Raw genomic sequence first — 21376 nt, forward strand, 5'->3', positions numbered from 1 at the left:
CTTGCTTGTGTGCGTGTGTGTGTGCGTGTGTGCGTGAGCACAGATGCCCACACACGTGCACTCATACATCGCAGCTGCTCCCTTCCAAGCCCTGGGAGGTGGGAATATAAGGCAGAGCGAAACAGACAGTCACAGATCTGGGGCCTTCCGTTTGTGTAATTCCCAGGACTAGTCATGAAGTGTTAGGGGAAAGTACGCAATAGGGTATCCAGAAACTTGGGCTGGCGTCTCCACTCGCTGCGTGCTGTGGGGTCAGACTGTCTGGGCCCGACTACATGGCCAGTTGGGACAGAGCTGTGTGCTCCCTGTGGTCCCAGCGTGGCAACGAGGGGGTGTGGCAGAACCCATTGTCCCATCAGTTCTTGGAGAGGCTGCCTCTCTCGTGCTTCTGAGCTGGTGTTTTGGAGTTCGCCCACCTCTGTTACTTGCCACCGTGCTGCTTTCCTTTAAACTGAGCTGATGCTTCTGTGTCCTTTAACCTAAGAGTTCTGACACAGACTCTTAGTGTCTGTGCAGGTAATAATGCAGATCCATGAACCCTTCGATGCATTGATCTGTTGGGAGCCGCACCGAATGGTCTTCCAATAGTAGTGACTGGGTTCGATTATGGACCCTGGCACCAACCCAGGCATCATTTGCACGATGGTTTGAACACTTAATTTGCATGTAATCTTGGTGGGGGGGACTGTGGATGACTTTATGACTCGCTGCCGTGACTTTGACTTTGTCTGGAAATAACCGCCAATGCAACAAGTGTTTCGATCCGAACTAGTGGCGTTCTGTGGAGCTGGTTAGCATGCCCTGACTCAGGAGGCCAGGTTGGTGGCCCGCTCTCCCCGCGCCTCCCGTGGGGCCACGTCCCATCTGTCACCAGTGCCTGGCCTGTGCCCACTCTTGTGGGGTGTCAGTGTGACCCCAGACACCTCAGGTGTACGAACAGCCTCCCTAAAGAGTACCGGCACTCTGTCGGGAAGGGTGAGGTTTGTCCCCCACCGCGGTCACAGAGCCGGTCAGCATAGCCATTGGAACTCCGCCGGAGGGTCTATTCTTAACTCACTTCTGCGTCCCTCCTGCACTCCAGCAGAATGCACGCCCCCTTCCTGCTCGCCGACCTTCCGCCAGGACCGCTAGGAGCCGTGCTGGAGAGTTTTATAAAAACAGGCCCTCCGGCAGTCTCTGCGCCACTGGCCAGTCTCTCCAAACCCTGGACACACTCCTGAATACAGGGCAGCACCAGAGAAGGGTGTCTGTGTGCTTGGTCAGATAGTCCTCGGAAATCGGGGGCCCGCTGTGGCACAAGCCCACTCTGCCTTTCCCTCAGCCTCCAGTCTGTCCCTAGACGTGACGTCCCTGTTTGCTCCTCGGGATCAGGAGTGTGTGGTGCTCAGAGGCCAAGGGCAGGCGCTGTGGAGGATCAGCTGCTGGCTCAGTGGGGGCCAACGCTGGATGGCACGGGACCCAGGGGAGAGGGTCTGGAAGTAGGGGAAGAGCTGGGAGGGGGCAGTCACACTAGCCCAAGGTCAGCGCGGCCTGGAGGACAGAGCGTCGCCCTGGGAAGGTGGCACCTTCGACTGGAGATGGGCCCCCAGGGGCTCCTGAGCACCGAGAATGCACACACGCAGGGGCCTGAGCGTTGTTGGGGGGGTGCCTGGCGAGCATGGGAGACAGAAGTGGTCCCGTAGAGCTGGTGTTTGCCTCCGTCTTTCGTCCAACATCCCCAGACTAATAAAAGGAAACAAACCTGGGCTCAACGAACAGCAGAACTTTCTAACGGGGCGCAAGTCCTGCAGGAGCGTGGAAGCACAAACAGGACCTGGCACACCAGCCTCCCCTCCTGCCCCGTCCCCCAGCACCCGTGTGCCCGCACACGCATGTGCACACACACACACAGGAGGACGAGACGGAGTCCGGGGGTCACGGGCAGCAGGGTGACGCTATCCGCAAACGGCACACAGTGCCCACGTGGTCCCAGGAGGCCCTGTCCCTCCTTCTGCCGGCAGGTGACCGTCTGTCCTGGAGCCCCACAGTGAGGGAGTCGAAGCAGCACCCCGATGCCCTCTTGCTGCAAAGGCTGCTTCCAGTAGGACGCCACCTCCCTCCCACCTTCCTGGGCCGCTGCCCTGGGCATTGGGGTCCCTGCCACAGTCCGGGCCCCTCCCAACTCCAGCTTTGGTGCCCACTCTCTTCTCTGCGGAAGCCCCAGCGCCCTGGTGTCCGGGGAATCTTCGCTCACCCACAGTCACAGGGAAGCTTCTCTGACCCCGAGGCCCTCCCCCGGCCCCGAGGCCCTCCCCCGGGGAGATTCCTTCCTTCGTGTAAAGCTGCGTGTGGTTATCCACGAGATTGTGGGGTTAATTCCTATCTCCTAACCTGAGAGTTTGTACAAGGGGCCAGAACTCTTCGGCTCACTTCCAGCCGCTCCCCCGCCCCCGACACACAGTAGCCATGTGTCGTTTTCTGTCGCGGTGTCTCCAGGCCGCACACACTTCGTGGCTGAAAACAATCCTTCTGGGGCTCCTGGCTCCGTGGCGAGCAGTCCAGGCTGGCTGGCACGTGTCCCCTGCCCAGTGGCACGCAAGGCCAGCGTCAAGGTGCCGTCTGGGCCCGGCGCTTCTCTGGAGGCTCGGGCAGATCTACTTCCTGGCTCACGAGGGTTGTTGGCAGAGTTCAGTTCCATGTAGTTATTGGGATCGGGTCCCCGTTTGCTTGCTGGCTGCCTTCCGGCTCACCCTCAGCCGCTGGAGCCCCATCTCTGCCCTTAGACCATCCACCTCTGAAGCCTGAGATGCTGCTGCCCGTCTCTTACAGCTTGCCTGGGAGTCCCTCTAACCTCCACGTCGGCTGCCCACTGGAGAAACACGGCCTCCAAAAGGCTCCTGTGGTTGGACTAAACAGTCTCAGATAATCTTCTGTTTTCAGTGTGATATAACATAATCACAAGGGGTACCTCATCACTGTTACAGGTTGTTAAGGATTACCCAAGAGAATTTGGTAATTATGAGAATTATTGGGGGCCGTTCTTAGACTTCTGCCTGACACAGGAATGAAGCGTGTATTGGGTGGGTAGATGCATGGACGGACGGAAGGACGGACGGACGGACGGAAGGGCGGACGGACAGACGGAAGGACGGACGGACGGACGGACGGACGGACAGATGGACGGATGGATGGGTGGATGGGAGAGTGGGTAGATGAGTGGTGGGTACGTGGATGGGAGAGTGTGTGGACGGACAGAGGATGCACGAGCGGGCGGCTGGGCAGGTGTGTGGCCGGGTGGAAGCTGTATAGGCTCTTACTGTTGTGCACAGGTATTGCCAGAGTCTTTTTTTTTTTTTTAAATACTGTGACAGCCACAGTAACAGAAGCCCTGACAGATGGCCAGTCACCGTGTACCAGTGCTAAGACACTTGATCATGGGCCCCTCAAGGACTTGTCAGAGCAGTGTGGTGAGGGAGCGCCAACCTCGCCCTGCTCTGCAGCGGAGGCCCTCGGGACTTGAAGAGATGAGCTCATGTGCTCGAGGCCACAGAGTAGGTGGTGGGACCAAGAGCCAAAGTCAGCTGGATTAGACGGAAGCCAGCCTGTGGTCTCATAGTGCAGATCCAGTTTAATTCCCTGGGGGCTTACTGAGCTCTGGCTCCCCCCACCCCACCCCCCGGCTAAAATAGACGTAGAGGCAGGAATACTATCATTTCAGCGATCGCACGCCCCCCTGAAAAGCAGCTCAGTGTTCTCGTGATGCCGCTTCCGTGGGAGAAACCGTGCAGCCTCTCTGGGCCCGTTGGTGGCAGGTACGGAGCTGCGGCGGACACCGACAGAGGCTGCTCGTGGCCCAGAACCGGTGTGCATACCGGGCTGTTGCCCGAGTCGCATGTGGACGCCAGCTGTGTGCTGTTGCCCGAGATGCTTGTGCCCACCTTGTCAGATGAAGAAGCTCGGGCCCTGCGAGGTCCGGACTCACGGTGGAGCCCAGCCCGACCCTCCAGGCTGCCTCTCCCGTGACCCCATTCCTGCTGTGGGAGGAATTTAGAGCGATTTAGAGCAAATAAACACTATATGTTATGGGTACACAAAGGAGGCTTTCGTGCTGAGATGGGTGGGTTGATAAGATTCGTTTGTGGAAAAATTTTCAAGAAATCCCAGCGTGGCCGGGAGGGCGGCCGCGCGCCTCTCATAGATGCAGAATTTCTGCCACAGCAAATCCACAGGCCACAACCATAGGCCCCTTTGTTTCCGTCCCCTCCCTGGTGACCCCGAGCACAGCGGGCCAGGGACAGAAGTATTCCACAAACAAGGAGGGTCCTCTTCAGCGCAGCCTACGCGCCCAAATTCCAGGGCTCTGCTCGCCCAACCCCCACCATCCCCCGCGCCTCTCCCCCGCCACCAGCTCCTCTGCAGAGAGGGGCCAACCGGGCCAGGTCAGAGGCACACAGGCACCCCCGGTGCCCCTTCTCCTTAAACCGACAGCCCAACCAGGGTCATGTGCACTTAGCATGGCTCTCACCTCACCCCCTACTCCACTGGACAGTATGCTTGTCTCCGTCTTTTTATTTATTTATTTATTTAGATTTTATGGATTTATTCAAGAAAGAGAGAGTGTGTGCCAGAGAGAGAGCATTAGCAGGGGAGAGAGGCAGAGGGAGAAGCAGCCCTCCCCACCCCCCACCCCGAGCAGGGAGCCCAGCGACTCTGGAGCTTGATCCCAAGACCCTGGGATCCTGACCGGAGCCAAAGGCAGACGCTTCACCGATGGAACGCCCCAGGCACCACATGTCGCCGTGTTTTTAGAGTGAGGTTCCGTCCAAGCTTGGCCTGTGGCCATCGATGGAGGGCAGCCCCTTACTGGAAAGGGGTCCTCACCTGCCTCCGTCTCCAGGGTGGGAGCTGGGGGCTCGGGGCTCGGGCAGAGGCAGTGGTTCCCAGATTCCTGCTGCAGAGCCTGCGGGCTGCCCCCTGCTGCTGGCCCCGGGCTTTTCCCCCAGGGGCGCCGGCCTCAGGGTTAATCGGAGCCCCGCAGGGCCACACGCTTGGTGCCTAGCCTGGCGCCTCCGGCCCCCTCCGTGGCAAGCAGTGGCTGAAAGTCCACACAGAGACCTGGCAAGATGCTCCTTCGGGGCCCATCATGCCTGTGGGATGAAATTTTCTATCCCTTAACACACCTGCATGCCCGGTGTGAAGAACCTTGCTTAGCAACGGGGTATTTCTGGCCGTAGATGGGGGAGGGGTCTTGGCCTCCACCTCCAAAGCCCCCTCCCACCCTCCAGTCTCCTGGTCTCAGGCCTCAGGGGAGGGAAAAGGGGTTCCCCAGTGACAGGGTCCCAGGAAGGCTGCCTGGTCCTGCTTGGAGGCGGTTCCGGGCGAGGTGGGGCGGGCTGAGCCCGCAGCGGCGGCTCCTGGCGTCAGCCATGAAGCGCGCCCACCGATGAGAACCGCACGCCGGCTGGTGTTTAGCTTCGCACTTGGTTGTGGCAAGTTCAGAGAGCTAAACTACGCTTCTCTGCTGTCCGAGCGCGGTTGTCTCAGTCAGTCCCCACCAAGACTCCAAGGACAGTCTGTCACCTCGACTCTGGTGGTGGGACTCTCCCCCACTGCGGAGAGCTCGCACCTCCAGGCCCAGAGTGTCCAGACAAAAACCCCAGAGAACAGGCAGGAACAGAACAGAAAATGCCTCCTTCATGGAAGAGCAGCCTGGAAATTTCGTTCCGCTGTAACTGATGACGAATCTCATACCTTCAGTGAAGATGGTACTTTGGCCCAGCCTCGGGTCTAAACGGGGGTCACAGTCTCTGAGTCTCGTTTCTCCAGCTCTCCTGCAGTCTCTGCTTGGGGGACCAGAGCAGGTTCTCGCTGAAGGAGCTGGTGTTCGGAGCGGTGAGCGACGGGCCGGCTCGAGAAGGGGGGGGCCCGCTGCTGGACGCCCCGGAAGGCGGGCAGACGTCCTCTGGAGGGTGATGTGCTCATCCACAAAAGTGCCTTCCATAAAAATCCTGAAACAGGAGAGCCGCGCCCCCTGCCCTCTGACATTAGCGGTCAGGATTTAAAAAGAGCTCTGGAGGAGAGTCAGTGTTGTCCTGTTCCCACCCAGAGTCCTGGGCTTCTGGATGGTTCTCCCTGGGCTGCAGGAGGCGATGCCCCTTCTGTCGGTTATTTTGGAAGTCGGAGCTCTTCTGCGAGGGTCTGAGGTTTCGGTAACGTCTCTTGAGCTCTTTGCAGCCGCCTCGGTATCTGAAGCTCTTCCTGGCCGTAAGGGACGGCGCGTGACGACGGCGCGTGACTTCAGTCGCCCGCTCTGAAGGACGTGAACTTGGGCCTGTCAACTTGTCCCCATCACAGAGGACCTGAATTCAGGCCAGCTGCGGTGTCCCGGACTCCACGATGGCTTCAGCCTTCTTGGGGATCCTTAAGATATCACCGGGTGAAAACATGTGAGGGAGAAAGTTAAAGCATGAGTTTAAAAACAACCAATTGGAGGCGAGATCACTGAAGATTTCCTCCGTTCTGTGGCTTCATTCCATAGCGATGGTCCCTTTAATCTAGGCCACGCTATGACTTCGAGCTAGAAACGAAGGATTCATCTGAACGGTTATGACAAAGAGGACACGCGGGCGCATTTCGATGTATGGACTCCGTTTTGGGTAGTACTTCCTGAAGGGACCGGCAGCTAGGAAAGCGGATTGTGGATCACTCAGGAGAAAACTGCTGTTGCGTGTAGCCGGAAAACAGAGCATGCAGCTTGTCTGAATTCTGCCATTGTGCATTTAGATAAAGTCACCGAGTGTCCCGGCGCCAGCGTCCCCGTCACTGTGTGGATGTCCTCTCTGGCCCAGGAAGGGGCCTGGCTGCCCCATTTAGAACTTTTTCCTGGCAGGGTCCCTGCGATCTCGGGGTCCCTTCTCCATGGGTACGACACAGTATCGAAAGCAGGGCTGCTCGAGGTGCGTGATCCAGGGGAGACAAGAAAGTGGTGCAGGCTGGTCGGGAGCCTTCTGTCCAGCTGCTGCCTGCATGTCTGAGAATGCTTGTTCCTAGCTTGTTGTACAAGGGTTAGGCTTAGGAGTCCCACTGACCCTTAGCAGCCATCGGTCCTCTGGGCCTGAGACAAGATACGGAAGCAGCCACTCTGGGCTGGCTCCTCTGGGGCCGCGGAGACCATGGCCCACGGTGTATGAGCCCGCCACAGGGAGGCGGTTCCAACTGCAGGCTGGGGACCCGCTTTATGGAACCAGGAAGAGTCCTAGCTCCTTGGATGAGAACTCCCAGTGACGGAGGACAGACTCATTAAATCAGTTCATTTGGGGCTCTGTGGGTTTGGGGCCATGTATGGGATCTTAACGCAACTCCAACAAACCAGACTTGTACTCTGGGTTTGGGACCTAACCAGATACGCCCTGAGAATAGATGCTTCTAGAAGCCAAAGTAAAAAGGTGGATGAAACTAGTCTGATCCCTCAAAATGAAAATCACATTTTATTTTCTGTCCAAATATTTGAAGGATGTCATGTAGAAAAAACACATATGGAGAACTGCTCACAAGAGCTGCTCCGTGGGGAGATGTCCTGGTGGGTGGCAGAGTGAGAGCCGTGGGTCCAAAGTAGAAGCAGCTGTGTCTGGGGGTTTGGGGTGTTTGCAGGGGAACTGGATCTGGATCTCAGGTGTCCCGGAGACCCGGGGTTTCCTCGTGCTTTCCCAGCTTGACCTCGCCAGAGCTCACTCACAGGGCTGGGAGACGGGGGCAGATGGAGTAGTCTCTTGGCAGGAGTGTCCAAAAGTGACCCAGATTCATTCAGAGATGATTTTCCTGGTCCTTCAGGACGAGATCTCCTTCCTGTAGTGAAACTGAGCGAGGCTGTGGCAGTTACGTGTTTTCTCTTGACGCTCTAGCGGGCATTGTAATAACTTGCCCAAGTCCCGAACGGAGGGATGGAGAGCATCTGCCGCCGCAGGGGTTCAGCACGTCCCCGGCCCGGGAAGTCCGCCCCGCCGTCCGGAGGGAACGGCGCACAGAAGCAAAATAAAGCGACAGCGACGGCCTGGGAGGGCAGGTCTCTACTGCACACTTTACAGGGTCATATTGGCAAAACCGCTTATCAGCTGAGTGATGAGGGCTTTTCCTTGTTTCTGCCTCATTGAAGACCTGATCAGCCTTAAATATGAAATGTTATTCAATGACCCAAGTGAAGTCCTTGTTGGACAAACCCCTTGGTGTAGTATTTCTGGATTTCTGCTCAGAGGAGAGAATGAGAAAGTCGGCATGGTCACGTCTTCCCAGTAGATGTTTCTCGTTTGAGTTCAGTTTAACGGGGGACTTGCGCTCACAGACATGATTCCTGGTGGTTTATTCCGGTTCCATGAGCGGTTGAGTCATGCTCCAAGTAAGTGGATAAATGCCACTGTTGGCATTGGCCTGGCATTTAGAGAGAGGCGCAGACCCAGGAGGTCAGCCGGGGTCATGCCCACAGCGACCACACCCTGCAGGCTCAGCATGGCATGGGTGCAGCTTCCCAAGTCCATGCAAAGGGGCGAAAAGTGCTGGGTCCCCACCCAGCGACAGCATCTCCCGCGGGCAGGAAGCAGCCCTTACCCACTGTAGCGGGTCCGTGATGCTCGGCAGGTCCGAGGTTAAGCTCTCTTCCCCAGCGACCGCACCCGGCAGTGGGGGTGAGGGGGCAGGGCCCCCCAGTGCACTCTGTGCTGTCATTAAGATGCAAACCTGGGTATCTGGACAGTGACTAACTCGCCCCTCCACCAACCTGGTGAGGAAAGCAGGATCAGCAGCCATCCTCTGCTTTCTGATTTCTCCAGTCAGGCTGTGGCTTGACATCTGTACCTTTCCTCCCGTGCACACGTGCATGCGTGCGTGCACACACACACGGGCGTGCACATGTGCATACATGCACGCACGCGTGTACACACTCACATGTGTGCACACACACGCACACATACCCATGCATGGTTTTGATGGAAGTTATTCATGAAATTTGATTTCCAGGGGTGCAGTTAGGAGAGCGTGAGATACATACTCTGCAAAGTGGGAATATTGGGCCCCTGGACGGAGCAGTCGGTTAAGCACCTGCCTTCGGCTCGGGTCATGATCCCAGCAGGGGATCCCCTGGGATGCGATCCCAACATTGGGCTCCCTGGTCAGCAGGGTGTCTGCTTCTGCCTCTTCCTGGGCCCTCCGCCTCCCCCACTCCGTGCTCTCTCTCCCTCTCTCTCGCTCGCTCGCTCTCTCTCAAATAAATAAATAAAATCTTTAAGAAAGTAAGTAAACAAAAATAAAAAGTCGTGGTATTTAACTATAGGACAATCATCCCTTTGCCATGCCATTGTTTGAGACAGTGTCAGGGCTACTGGGTGCGTGTCCTGCTCTGGTTACTGAGGGCGAGTTTTCCAAACAAGCAAAGAGAAGGCTGTACCCCGAGCTCCTGTGTGCTCAGGGGTGGCCCGTCTGGCCGGAGTGGTGATACAGGATTCCCGAAGTCAGCTTGTTTTGGGGTTCAGCCCTCCCGAACGTGTTCGGCCAGTGCATACCCCTGTTGTGAGTCGGGAGTGGCTGGCGTGGCTGAGCAGGGTCTGCAGGGAGACACCCCCTCCTGCACCTGCAGAGCCCACAGGTGGTGCAGCCGGGTCTCCTGCTGGAGGGGGTCATTGGCCGAGCTCTGCACGCGGCGGGTGGCTCTCTGCTAAGGCCGTCTCTGTCCCCGCAGCCCTGCTCTGTGAAGCAGCTGTGACCCTCGTGTGGTGTAGCTGCCCCTTACCCGCAGTGAAGTCTTCCTCTTAGAGGCAAACACCTCATTGCAGGTAAAGCCCGTCGGGGCAGGAAGAGCCGGTGTGAGGCCCCCAGAGCCGCGGTGTCCCCATAGCAGACCTGGGCCAACATCAACTTCCCCACCAGTTCCTGTGTAACCCTCCTGCGTCGGTTTCCTCATATGAACAGAGGGGCTCCTAAAACCACCTGCTTCTGGGACTGTCCCTACTGAATCTGGAACACCCAGGCCAGGCGGCAAAGGCCTCCCTTCCCGGGGCTCTGGGTGGCCTCTCTCTCAAATAAATCTCCGCGTGCCGACACCTGTTGGAGCGAGAACGGAAGAACAGCCGAACCTCTGCCAGGGGCGCGTGGCCGTGGGAGCCACTTGGGGCCTGCACGCGGGGTGTGGACCGGGAGGCCTCGTGCAGGGGCTTCCAGCAGCTGTGGGTAGAGGGAATCCCGCAAGAGAGGCTGGAGTCTACGGATCAGCAATGATGGTGGAGTGAAACCCCAGCAAACCGTGGCAAAGAAAGAGCAATAGAGAGAAAGAAAGAAAAGAAAAGGGGGAAAAAAGGGAAGAAGGCAGTCAGTCGAGTAAGATGTAATCCAGGTGGAGAGGCCTCAGGGTGTAGGACACTGGCCTGCCAGGGCTCCACGGGTGGGAGACAGCGGACTCACAGGTGGAAATGGGGCCACCGTGACCTGCGGCTGGAGCCTTGCTGGGGTTCTGACTTGGGTGAGCCTTACTAACCGCACGCACCACTGCCCCAGTGTCCCCATCCGGCTTGGTGGGCGTCTCTGCTCCAGAAGCCACTCTGGCGGGAGTGACATCTCTGTTCCTTAGAGATGCCCCGGGAAGCCATTCTGGGATTTTAACAGCCTTGATTTTGGAAGTCCTGGACATTTCCCACCGATGTTTTCTGCTGGAGGTCATTCTAGCAATTGGATAGCGGTGGGATTTTTTTTTTTTTTTTTTTGGTAAAGAAGTTTTATTGCAAATCCTGTAGAATTTGAGCAACGCTAGAGCATTCTAACCACGTGTCGTGGCAGAATCCAGCCTTTGCCTCCCTAATCGTGCACTAAGCGCTTCGCTCCGTAGTTAGAGTCGAAATAAAAACTCGGCATCGGGCTTTAACTCGATGAAAGCTGATATTAATTGACAAATTAAAACTGCTCTCATCCCAACCCGAAATGCTGTACATCCACAGATTTCGACCACTCCCCGCGCCCCTGTGCTCAGAGAAGCTCCTTTTAGGACACGAACGCCCTTCTCTGCGCCTCACAAACAGCCCTATTCAGGGACACAAAGCCCAACTGTTGTACATATATTAGTATTCAGATGCGCTTGTGTTTTGTTAATGCGTTTAATTATGTACAATGCAGTTCTGTTTCTCTAGCACATTTGCATTAATTCATATTAGCCACGGAGTATAAAGCAGAGCTAGAGGTTCAGACCCTATTGCTGGAGCAACGTATACATTAGCCACACGTCCCTGCAAAGACCTAGAGCTTGACCCCGGCCGTGGTCTTGGCCTGTGGCTACGAGGCAGGGAGGCCTTTAGTAGACACATTAGAAATAATCGTGCTCTTACGGGGTTCAGGTTCATCCGTGGTCGGAGACGACGGGCCATGCTCTAAGTGACGTGTCCCTAAGGCCTGGGTGCACCTCCCAGCCGCGTGCTGTCCACAGGGGCCTGAGTGAGGTCACAGTGGTCCCAGTGCCAGGTGTCTGCCTTGCACTCTGTCCCTGGCAAACAGTGAGGACACACGTTGGGAGTGACACCCTCATCCTTGGAGACGTGGGTGATGATCGCGTCTGCCTGATGGTGTCCTCCGTGGGGCGTCTCCTGACCAGTGTGGTTTTGGTGAAAGAGCGAGAAGCCATCTGCCTTTTGTGACCGGCGGGTCCGCGACCGGTGTGTCCGCGACCGGTGTGTCCGCGACCGGTGTGCTAGTGAAAGTGCGTGCTGTCGACGCACACGCTTCCGAGATTATGAGTGACGCAATGAAGAGGCCGCTGCCTCTGCCGGGCCCCTCCCGGCCCCGCGAGGGGGCCTCGGTGGCCTCACCTTCGTCTCCCCCACGGCCGTCGGTCCCCCCGCCTGGGCCCACCTGCAGGCCCAGCCACCTTCTACCCAGAAGCCTGGCCCCGCCCACTTCCCACAGGGGTCTCTGGTCCCTCTTGGAGCCTGTCTGGCCCCTGAGGCCTGTGCAGTCGTGACCAGGCGCCTGGGCCTCCCACTCACCTGCTGCTCTCACCGGCCCTCCGGCTCCAGACCCTTCTGCGGGCATCCAGCCCCTGTAGAGGCGCCGCACTCCACCCCAGTGTGCCCTCGGCCCACCCATTCCATCCCTCATGGGGCCTCCCTGAAGCCCCTTACCCTGCTCTGTTGGCTGCGCGATCCCAGGATGGTTGTGAAGGTCCACCCTGTATTTGTGTCCTGTGGCCACAGCCACACGAGCGCAGACTGGGTGATTGACAACAGGAATTTCCTCTCTCACCCTCTGGAGGCCGCGGCGCTGGGACCCGGGATCCGCAAGGCTGTGCTCCCGCTGCCGGCCCTCGGGGAGGCCCCCTGCCTCTTACCTTCTGGCGTCCCTGTGTCCCTGCGTCCCCATGTCCCCGCCACCATCACAGGGCCTCTGCCCTGTGCGTCCGTGTCTCCGTCCGAAGTCCCTCTTTTCATACGGACACCAGCTGTGTGGTGAGGCCCGCCTCCTCCGGTACAGCCTCCTCTGACCATGCTTATATTTACAAAAAACCCTATTTCCAAACACGTTCACATGCACAGGGACAGGGTTTTAGGATGGGGACCTGCCATTTTGGGAGCACTTCAGTTCATAACGCTCGTTTCCATGTGTTCCCGAGACAAGGACCACACCTTGTTCGGTACTGAAGCCCAAACACCCCGCTCGGTACATCACACTTGCTAATGGTGGCATGGCCGGGGGGTGGGGGGATGGTGGCTGGGCGGCTGGGTCTGTAGATGGAGCCGTGGGTGGTTAGGGAGGCAGGTGACTCAGCAGGTGGCTGAGCAGATAAAGGGTTAGGTGCGCGCTGCTGTTGGGGAAATGTCAGTGAGCAGATGGTGGTATTTGGGTGGATGGATGGATGATATTTAGGAAGGGTGAGGGAACCCACATTTTCTCTAGGTAAGTCACTAGGGATGCTGTGGAGAGGACATGCGCTTACACCTGACTCGCACCTTGAGGGTAGAATGGGGGTACGGCCGTTCTGGAAGGAAAGGCTCTGTCTGTGTCTGTGTTTAAGAGCTGAGGGACCGTGAAGCCCTTGGAACAGGCGGTTCCCACTTCAGACTTGACCACTGTGGCTGCTCGCAGAAAAGCCACATGGGAATGTCCTGAATAAGCAGTTCTCTGGAGCAAGAGGCCTCCTGTGGGATCTGGAAACGAAAGAATTCTAAATGCCCGTTTCTTCAGGGCATGCATTGCAGAAAGACGTGGGAAGTTCCATTTTCATCAAGTATGCTAAAAATACCTCGTTGCGTTGGGCTTGGGCACCGGTGGAGCGCCCCGCAGTCCTGGCCTGTCCCCATGCGGCCATGGGAGAACCCAGGGGTGACGGCCTTGTCCACGCCGGCCGCTTCCGTGGAAGCAGGGTGTGCTTGGCCTGGAGTGCCGGATGTTGAGTAAGGGACACTGAGAGGGGACCCACAGGTAGGACGCTTGGTGCAGGTCGGGCCCTGCCAGAAGCCATCGGGGCTGCCGCCTAGCCTGCCGGCCCTGCTCACACTCTGTGGCTTTGGTAGGAGACAGGCAGGTCCCTCCCCCTGGAAGAAAGCGGCTTTGTCCCTCGCTCTGCTTTGCACGGCCCGTGTTCATGTCTCACTGTTGTTTGCAGGGGAGGCAGATGTGGAGCAGAACAATGGGACCCCCTCTCAGGACACAGCGGTGACAGACTCCAAGCGCACAGCGGACCCAAAGAATGCCTGGCAGGACGCCAACCCAGCTGACCCCGGGGGCCGCCCCCACTTGATCCGCCTCTTTTCCCGAGATGCTCCGGGCCGAGAGGACAACACCTTCAAAGACAGGCCCTCGGAGTCAGACGAGCTCCAGACCATCCAAGAGGACAGTGCAGCTACTCCCGAGGGCCTGGATGTGATGGCGTCACAGAAAAGACCCTCCCAGAGGCACGGATCCAAGTACCTGGCGTCAGCGAGTGCCATGGACCACGCCAGGCACGCCTTCCTCCCGAGGCACAGGGACACGGGCATCCTCGACTCCCTCGGGCGCTTCTTTGGCGGTGACAGGGGTGTGCCCAAGCGGGGCTCAGGCAAGGTGAGCTCTGAGGAGTAACTGGGGGCACATGGGACGTGTGTCCACGTTAGTTGACGAGGCAAAGGAAGGAGAGTCAGCAGGTGAGCCAAGCCACGGCAGAGATGCCGGCGGAGCCCCTCGGCCGTCCAGCTGCTGGCCGTGCTGGCCGTGCTCGCGGCCGCGGGCGGGGGCGGGAGGGGGGCTGCGTCTCTGCTTTCGCTGCATTCCCGCACAGCTCGGCCTCGGTCCCTTCCCCGTGGGGGACGCTTTCAGGATGTGGCCCAGGAGGGCGAGAACATTCTGAATTCTGCCTCTCGAGGGGGTGTGCTGTGCGCATCGCGGACGTTCTCCGTCCTCCGGTGTCTCGCGCTCGGGGGCTCTGTGGCTGATTCTGCTTCACGCTTTGGGGTCAACATGGGGTTGTGCTCATTTTCCTCAGGGTCCGTGCTGCCAGCTTTGCGTTGTCTTGCAACAATCGTGCGATTGAGGACTTCTGAACAAACTCAAAATTTAAATTCGCCTTGAGCAAATTTTGTCTTTTATCCCAGTTATTTAGGGGAAAGGGCTGGAGGGGTCTTGCGAGTGCTTATGAATCCAAACTGTATCACTTTGTTACTGCATTAATTTGAAGAGAAAGTCTGTGAAGTTTCACTATGTAAATGTTCTGTAGCTACAAATCGTATCAGGAGGGAAAAGGCTCCCACCGTAGCCCAGTTCCCAGCCGCGGCCCCGGGGGGTGGCGAATGAGGCATCCGCGGAGACGGTCCGCCAGAGGCTGTCCCAGGCGGCTTTGCTGCAGCAAACGCACAGCGTGTCCTGCGCCTTTTTCGGGTCTTGTCTTAGCTGGTCCTTCGGGCAAGAGAGGGTTTTTTCAAGACAGCGGGCTCATTGGCTGTGCTCCCAAAACACAGACCATGCCGCTTTCCCTCTGGCCGCGTTCGCGCTGGCCCTGAAAGTCTTGGGAATGTAGATTCTTCTGGGTGAAGTAGGGAGCAGGGGCCTGACTTGCAATTTTAAAGGCGTTTCTAAAATTTGCTTTAGTCTCTGACCACAGTTTTTTTTAAATTCCTGATGATGGTGAAATTGCACATAAACGGGAGGGCGGTTTGGTGGCGCCGGAATTAGGGCTCCTGGAAGCTCAGGTGTGGCTCGAGGGTCCCTGGCATCTGCCTCCAGGTGCCATCGTCTCTCACAGGACACCTGTCATGACTTCTGGCCACTAACAGTTGCTGTGTCTTCAGTCCGCTTTCTGCTTGGTTCTCTCGGGGTCTGTGTTTGTAGGCAGTTGCTTGGACTTTGGGTCTGTCCTCACTCTGACATGGTGGTCACCTGACCTGTTTCTGACGCTGCTGCTGCGCACAGTAATCAAACCGCACCCGACTCTGGCTGCCGGGCTGCCCCTCCAAGGCCTCCTGTGCATGTGGCTTTGCCGGTTTGGGAAGTTTAAGCTCTTCTGCTTCACTCAAGGAACAGGCGAACATTTACACTGTGCAGAAAAGATTAAACCGCTGTGTAGCGCATATTATAAAACAAGCTTTGTTTCGGTGGTTATGGTCTCAATTAAAATGGTGAATGCACTGGTATCAATGTTTGTGACTTTACTTCAGAACGGACACATACACCTGCGTGAACGTGGATTCGGGTTTTTCCTCCTTTATGTAGAGTTACAACCGTGGTTGCTTTAAGGCTCTTATCCATTCTCATACTTTCAGAGAAAAGATTCATCTCAGAAGTAGGCATCAACTTTGCAAAATAGCGTTGTCCAATGATCAGGGAGCCAGAGGAATCAGAATATTTTGCCAGGATTTTTAAAAAATGAAAACCATGTTTAAACAATTGTTTTAGGATTTCTGAAGTATCAATTCTGTTCAATACTGAATGTTGAATAAAGCAGATTTGAAAATGAACAGCCTTGCCTTTTGATGCCAGAGAAACCCGTTAGGTTTGCACGCGTTGTCACATAGTGGCTTCCTGGAAACACAGGCCCGCGATGCCTTCCCGTGTGGGGAACTGGAAACTGGTGTCTGTTCAGAGCCTTTATTCTGCTGTGGACTCTGTTTGCTCTGAAACACAGGAGACGTGAGCGTCAAGCCCTGTCCCGTCCAGGCACACGCCCACGGGGGCCCTAGGATTCTGGGGTCTTTCCAGGAAGCTGCGGGTGATTTTGTGGGTTTATTTCTCTTCCTGCTTTGCTCTGTGTGCATAGAAAGACCTTTGGATCGAAGCTGGAGAAAAGAGAAGCTAAGGGCATGATTATCATCCCTAAAAGCCCACTTCATGCTTCCACGGTTGTCATTCCTAGACGGTTGTCTCAGGTGCACAGACCCGAAAGGGCCCTCCCCAGGCCTGAGCGTCAGCGGCCCCACCTGGGGTGTAAAGTAGTCAGGGGCCGGTGGGGAGCAATTATTCTGCTTGTCCGTCTGCAGTAGGTTTTTCCTGGTGGAATCTTGCAAGGCTGAAGGCTGGGCCCCTGGGAAGGGGGCTGTCGGTGCGGGCCCCTCTGCTGCCCCCCTCCCCAAGGCCGCGCGGGGCTCCTCCCCTGCCCCCATCCTCGAAGGCATGGCCACGCCCACCGTCCTTCTCAGCCCCCTGCGGCCGGGAGCTGCCTTCACGGAAAGAGCATTATGAAGTCCTGGAGGGCATGTTCTTTGGGGAGCCGTGGACGGAGAGCGCGCTCCCCGGCGGGGAGGAAGCAGCTGTGCTGTCGTTTTCCAGAGAACGGGTTTCCGGCTCCGGGCTGTGGGGCTCAGGGGCGGGGGCGGGCCTTTAGGATGAAGGAGAAAGTGCGCGGTCTTTGTGGACACAGCCCGCCCGCCGCCCCCTTGTCAGACCCCACCCCCACCTTCCCCCTTCCGTGGCCCCCGCGGGTGCGGCGGCCAAAGCCTAGACCAGTCGTCCGCTTTGGAAACTGCCCTGTTCCTTCTTATCTGGAAGGGCTGAGGTTTTATGAAATAACTAAGCTGCACACACTGATGTGCCCCCGGGCTGTTCCCAAGTAGGAAGGTTGGGGGACAGGCCACTCCCTCATTTCTCCAGACGAAAGCAGGTCCCCACACATGGCTGTGTCTGTCTGTGCTGACTTCACAGCGGAGCCCCCGGGGACCCTGCTCCCAGCATCCCGCCCTGCGGCCCTCAGGGTGGTTTCTGTGCCTCTGACGCTGATCATACGGGATGGAAGCCGTTTGTCGTCTGCGCTCCGCGGCATAATCGATCTCGTCAATTAATCCCCACGTTGTGTTTCCCGGTTTTCTCCGCTGCATCTTCATTCAACACGTTTTAGTTCTACCATCACTTAATTCTTCGTTGTTGGCATAGCACCCTGATTTTGTAGCTATGTTCCGCCATCCTGTGGGGACTGCAGCGTTTGGAGGCGGCAGGACGGATGGGGCATGGGGCAGGAAGCTGGGGAGCCCCCCGGCCGTGCGGTGCCTGACCCCCGAGTCCGGGGCCTGGGGACCCGTGCACACCCTCTCAGCGGGGAACTCCTGCCCGCAGGAGCACGGCCACGCACACGAAAGCAGGTTGACTGTCCGTGCGAGGCTGTGTGTCCGTGATCCGGCTGTCCGTCCGTCTGGTGCATCACTTTGCCAAGAGGTGCGCCCCGGCTCTCTCTAGAGAACTTGCGATGTGGCAGGTGTATTTCCGGCAGGGCTTTCTGAGACTCCCCCCAGGCACGTCTCTGTGAAGTGTCGGCGCTCTGGTCGGTTCTGGGTCGGCGGCTTTGCGGCTGCAGGCAGCTAACGCCTGTCGTCCCCAGACCCTCCAAGTCCAGGGTCCCGTGGCTTCGGTGGGTGAGACCCACGTTCGGGTGAGGGGCCCTGCTCCGGGCAGTCCTGCACACCCCTGTGTGAGTGACACCGTGGCATCAGGTCCTGTGTCTGATGGCGAGAGCCTCCTGCCGGGTGTCCGTGCACCTGCTGGATTTTGTGATCAGCTCCTGCTCCGTGTGTGCTTCCTCTTCCCGCACTCAGTAAACCTTGTAACAGAACATCGGTGGTGAACGGACCACACATGAATCTTTCAAGTTGTCCTCTTTGGGGTCCCCCTGCCACGCCCATGAAGTGCATTTGTTATGGGTGATCTCGGGGGCTCCTGACGGGACACCCCACAGGTGAGTGTAGGGCTGAGCGCTGCCCCCTCGGCACACGGAGGGCAGCATCTCACTCGTGCGCTTTTGCACAGAGATGTTCTGTTCTGTTCTCTCCGGGGACAGTCGGCGTTCTGGTCCATCCTGGCTGTGCTTATGCCGCTGGCTGGGTTCGGTTTCGTCGGAGCGCGCCGTGCCGCCCTGGGGTAGTGTGGGTGCGGAGTAGACTCTGTTCTCCCTCGGTGGGGAATGGGGGGGACACAGCCCACTCAGCGGCGTTTCCCAGGTGACGGGGCACATGAGCGACCTGCCCGCCCGTGCACCTGTTGAGGCTGTGTCCCGGCACCCTAGGAACCTGGGGAATCTGGATACGGCAGGGTACGGGATCTCCCCAGGGATGCTGGTGAGCATGAAGGTCATGGATAAGGTTGGGTCTAGGATGAACTAGAAGTAAAAGCAAATACACAGTTAATTTGGACGGGTTCCCCTGCCCTTGTCCTCGCTCACTGCCCACTGCGTCCGTCCGCAGCATGTGCAGTAACAAACGCCATTGGTCTTCCTTGTGGTCGAAGGAGGAGATGTTGGGTGAGAGGCGAGGCTAATGGCTGCTGGTGAGCTGGGGCTGACCTCGGAGGGACTGTGTCCCAGGAGGGAAGGAACGTATCCCAGGCAGGAGGAGTCCCCACCCAGAGCTCCTGTGAGCCCTTGGGAACCGCAGAACCCGCAGAAAGGGTAAGAGCGTCCCGGTAGGTCCCCCCGCCCCACTCTGAACTGCCCGAGCCGTCCTGCTTCAGAGGACGGCGTGTAACGGTAGGAAGACTTCCAGCACCTGGACCTCCTCTGAGGGAGCCCCACCACGAGGGCTGCTCTGAGAGGCACGTCTCACCCCTGTCCCCGCCAGCCCCGTGGGGCGCGCTCAGTGCCCGAGCCCCCTTCCTGCGCCTGTGTGGGAGGTCAGGCGAGCACGGCCACCGGAGTGCCTCGTCCCTCGGCCATCACCTGAGGAGAGGACGCCCATCTTCCCGCTCCTCGCCGTGCTGGGGTGGGCGGCTGGCATGGCCAGCGGCCCTCGTAGCCCCGAGTGCCGGGGATGGGGGGAGGGCGGGTAGCTTGATACCATCCCCAGAGCAAGCTGGGAGCAGCCCAAGGAGCTGGTCCCCCTCATTAAGAAGGGGCATTGTTTTCAATGGGGGGGGCATGAATTAGAAAGTTCTTCTTGGCCTTTTGGGCAAGAGTATAACGTGGACCTGCCCATCTGCCGCCGGGGGAGGCGGGGCGCTCCCAGCCTCTGGGGACGACCAGGCCTCAGCAAGGCAGAAGCCACCGCAGCCTCGTCCCCTGAGATGTTGACATAAACAGTTGTCTCCTCTGGCAGAACTCCGTGCCTGGGATTGAAGTCCCCAGTCCGTCCTGCTGGGACAGAAATCACGGCTCCCGCGTGGGGAGGAGCAGGGGTGGGGCGTAGGCGCACTCGCCCCAGATCCGCCTCGGGAAGCCCCGTGTGCAGTTCACAGTAACGCTTCTAGACACGCTGACATCCTCCTGTGCGTAACCACAGCTCACTGCACACATAACCCACCAGTGACCTGTTTTATAAAATCCACGTAATCTGCAGAAGCTCACGACATCTCCTAAAATCCTTTGTGTCCATCTCCCGACCCCCGCAGGGCGCCTTCTCTGTCTTTCCTCGCCCTCTCTCCCTCTCTCCTCCACGTCTCTGAAAGCTGGGAGGGCCGACAGAGAGAGCACAGTGACCCTGGCAGGACAGCGGCGCGTTCTCCCGTAAATCCCATACAGAAGCCCCCACACCTGCTGTAGGAGAGCGAAGCCCGTCCCAGGAGAGCTGGGAACCTTCTCTACTCCAGTGTCGACGTGACAAGCCCTGTAGCATGTCGCTTAGGGCTGGAAGGTGCTTCCTCCACTTGTCTGTCCAAAATCTTACAGGCCTGGTGCCTGCTCCAGTGTTGAGAAAATCTGGTCACGTAGTAGGGCTCAGGGCTCCAGAACTTCCCCCTAAAGCTTTCTTCTTCCTCCCTTTTCTCTGACGTTCCTCTCCCCGGAGCGCCAGGGGCTCCTGCTGTCTCCTCCTTCCGCTGCCCCCTCGGAGGTCACCGCCCGTCACCCGCACGCCCTCACCTCTGACCTCCACCCCCCACTTACCTCCTCACCGCGCAGGGACTTGCCACGCCCGGTCAGGAGGGGATGTTTGCCGGAGGACTTGGGGGCTCTGCCAGCGGCACGGCATGGACTCAACGGCCACTCTGTGTCCCCCTGGCAGGTGCCCTGGTTCAAGCAGAGACGGAGCCCTGTGCCCTCTCATGCCCGCAGCCAGCCTGGGCTGTGCACCATGTACCAGGTAAGACGTGTGTTGGCCCCGCCAGGCCCCTCCCGTCCCCCTGGTCGTGAGGGCTGCCTCTGGGCACACGCCCACCCACGGGCTACAGCAGGGCTGACGCGCGTGGGGGAGTCACATTTGCGAAGCGAGGGGCCAGCTCCTCACCTCCAGGTGAGAAGACTGAAAACTCTCGTTCAGGAGGCCTTTGAGTTCTCAGGCAGGGGACTGTGCAGGTGACGAGGTCTGGGGCAGGGGCGGGGGAAGAGCCCCCGGGCCCAGCCAGGCCTCGGCGGCTCTACGGCACCAGGACACAGGGAGTCGGTCACCACCGTGACATTGAGTTGACCTTGAAAACCAGCGTCTGACATACACTGAGCGATCGCTAGTTGAATTACTTTGTCACATGATGTGTGTCCTTGGCGGTTTGCCCCCACCTGGGCTCGGCTGGGCCGCGCTGGAACGGAGGGCCAGCCATCAGCGGTCCTGGTCTCCTGCTCCGGGCATGGATGGCAAGGGGAGTAGGAAGAGGCACCATCACCGCAGCGGAATCCCAAGTCAACCAGGAGTCCCAGCGCCACTTACGCACGGTGGCAGCCACCCCACGAGCTGGCGGCCACAGAACGACGCTTTCAGGTGACGGGGGGCCCCGAGCCTGGCCCCCGAGTGTGCCACCTGGGAAAGCGCGAAGTCTGAGAACCCGTGCCTGGAGACGACAGACAGCTCTGCCAGCCCACCGTCCGACACGCCTGTGGACTGTCCCCCCCAAGAGCATCAGCAGGACAGGCTGTGGTCCCGCTCCTATGGCCACACACTCTGTAGACGCCTCTCTCCACGGCTCGTTGGTCAAAGCAAACGCCCTGCCCGGGGGGCCGGTGCTCCCGGACGCTCAGTGAGGCCACCCGAGCGCCTGGTATGTGTGACCGGATGAC

General features: G+C 58.4%; 1 protein-coding gene across 9 annotated transcripts in view; it reads left to right on the top strand.

Moving 5' to 3' along the window:
- MBP (myelin basic protein) overlaps positions 1–21376 on the top strand; it is a 103198-nt gene that overhangs the window by 56598 nt on the left and 25224 nt on the right. For 7 of the 9 annotated variants that reach the window (XM_032310288.1, XM_032310289.1, XM_032310292.1 and 4 more), the window contains 2 exons: positions 13610–14046; positions 20391–20468. In XM_032310288.1, the coding sequence (XP_032166179.1) occupies positions 13610–14046; positions 20391–20468 (515 nt within the window). The remainder of the gene's footprint in view (positions 1–13609; positions 14047–20390; positions 20469–21376) is intronic. The other 2 variants (XM_032310285.1, XM_032310286.1) reach the window with 1 other exon arrangement.

The sequence above is a fragment of the Mustela erminea genome, chromosome 13 (genome assembly GCF_009829155.1).
Source record: "Mustela erminea isolate mMusErm1 chromosome 13, mMusErm1.Pri, whole genome shotgun sequence".
In the NCBI taxonomy this organism is placed as follows: domain Eukaryota; kingdom Metazoa; phylum Chordata; class Mammalia; order Carnivora; family Mustelidae; genus Mustela; species Mustela erminea.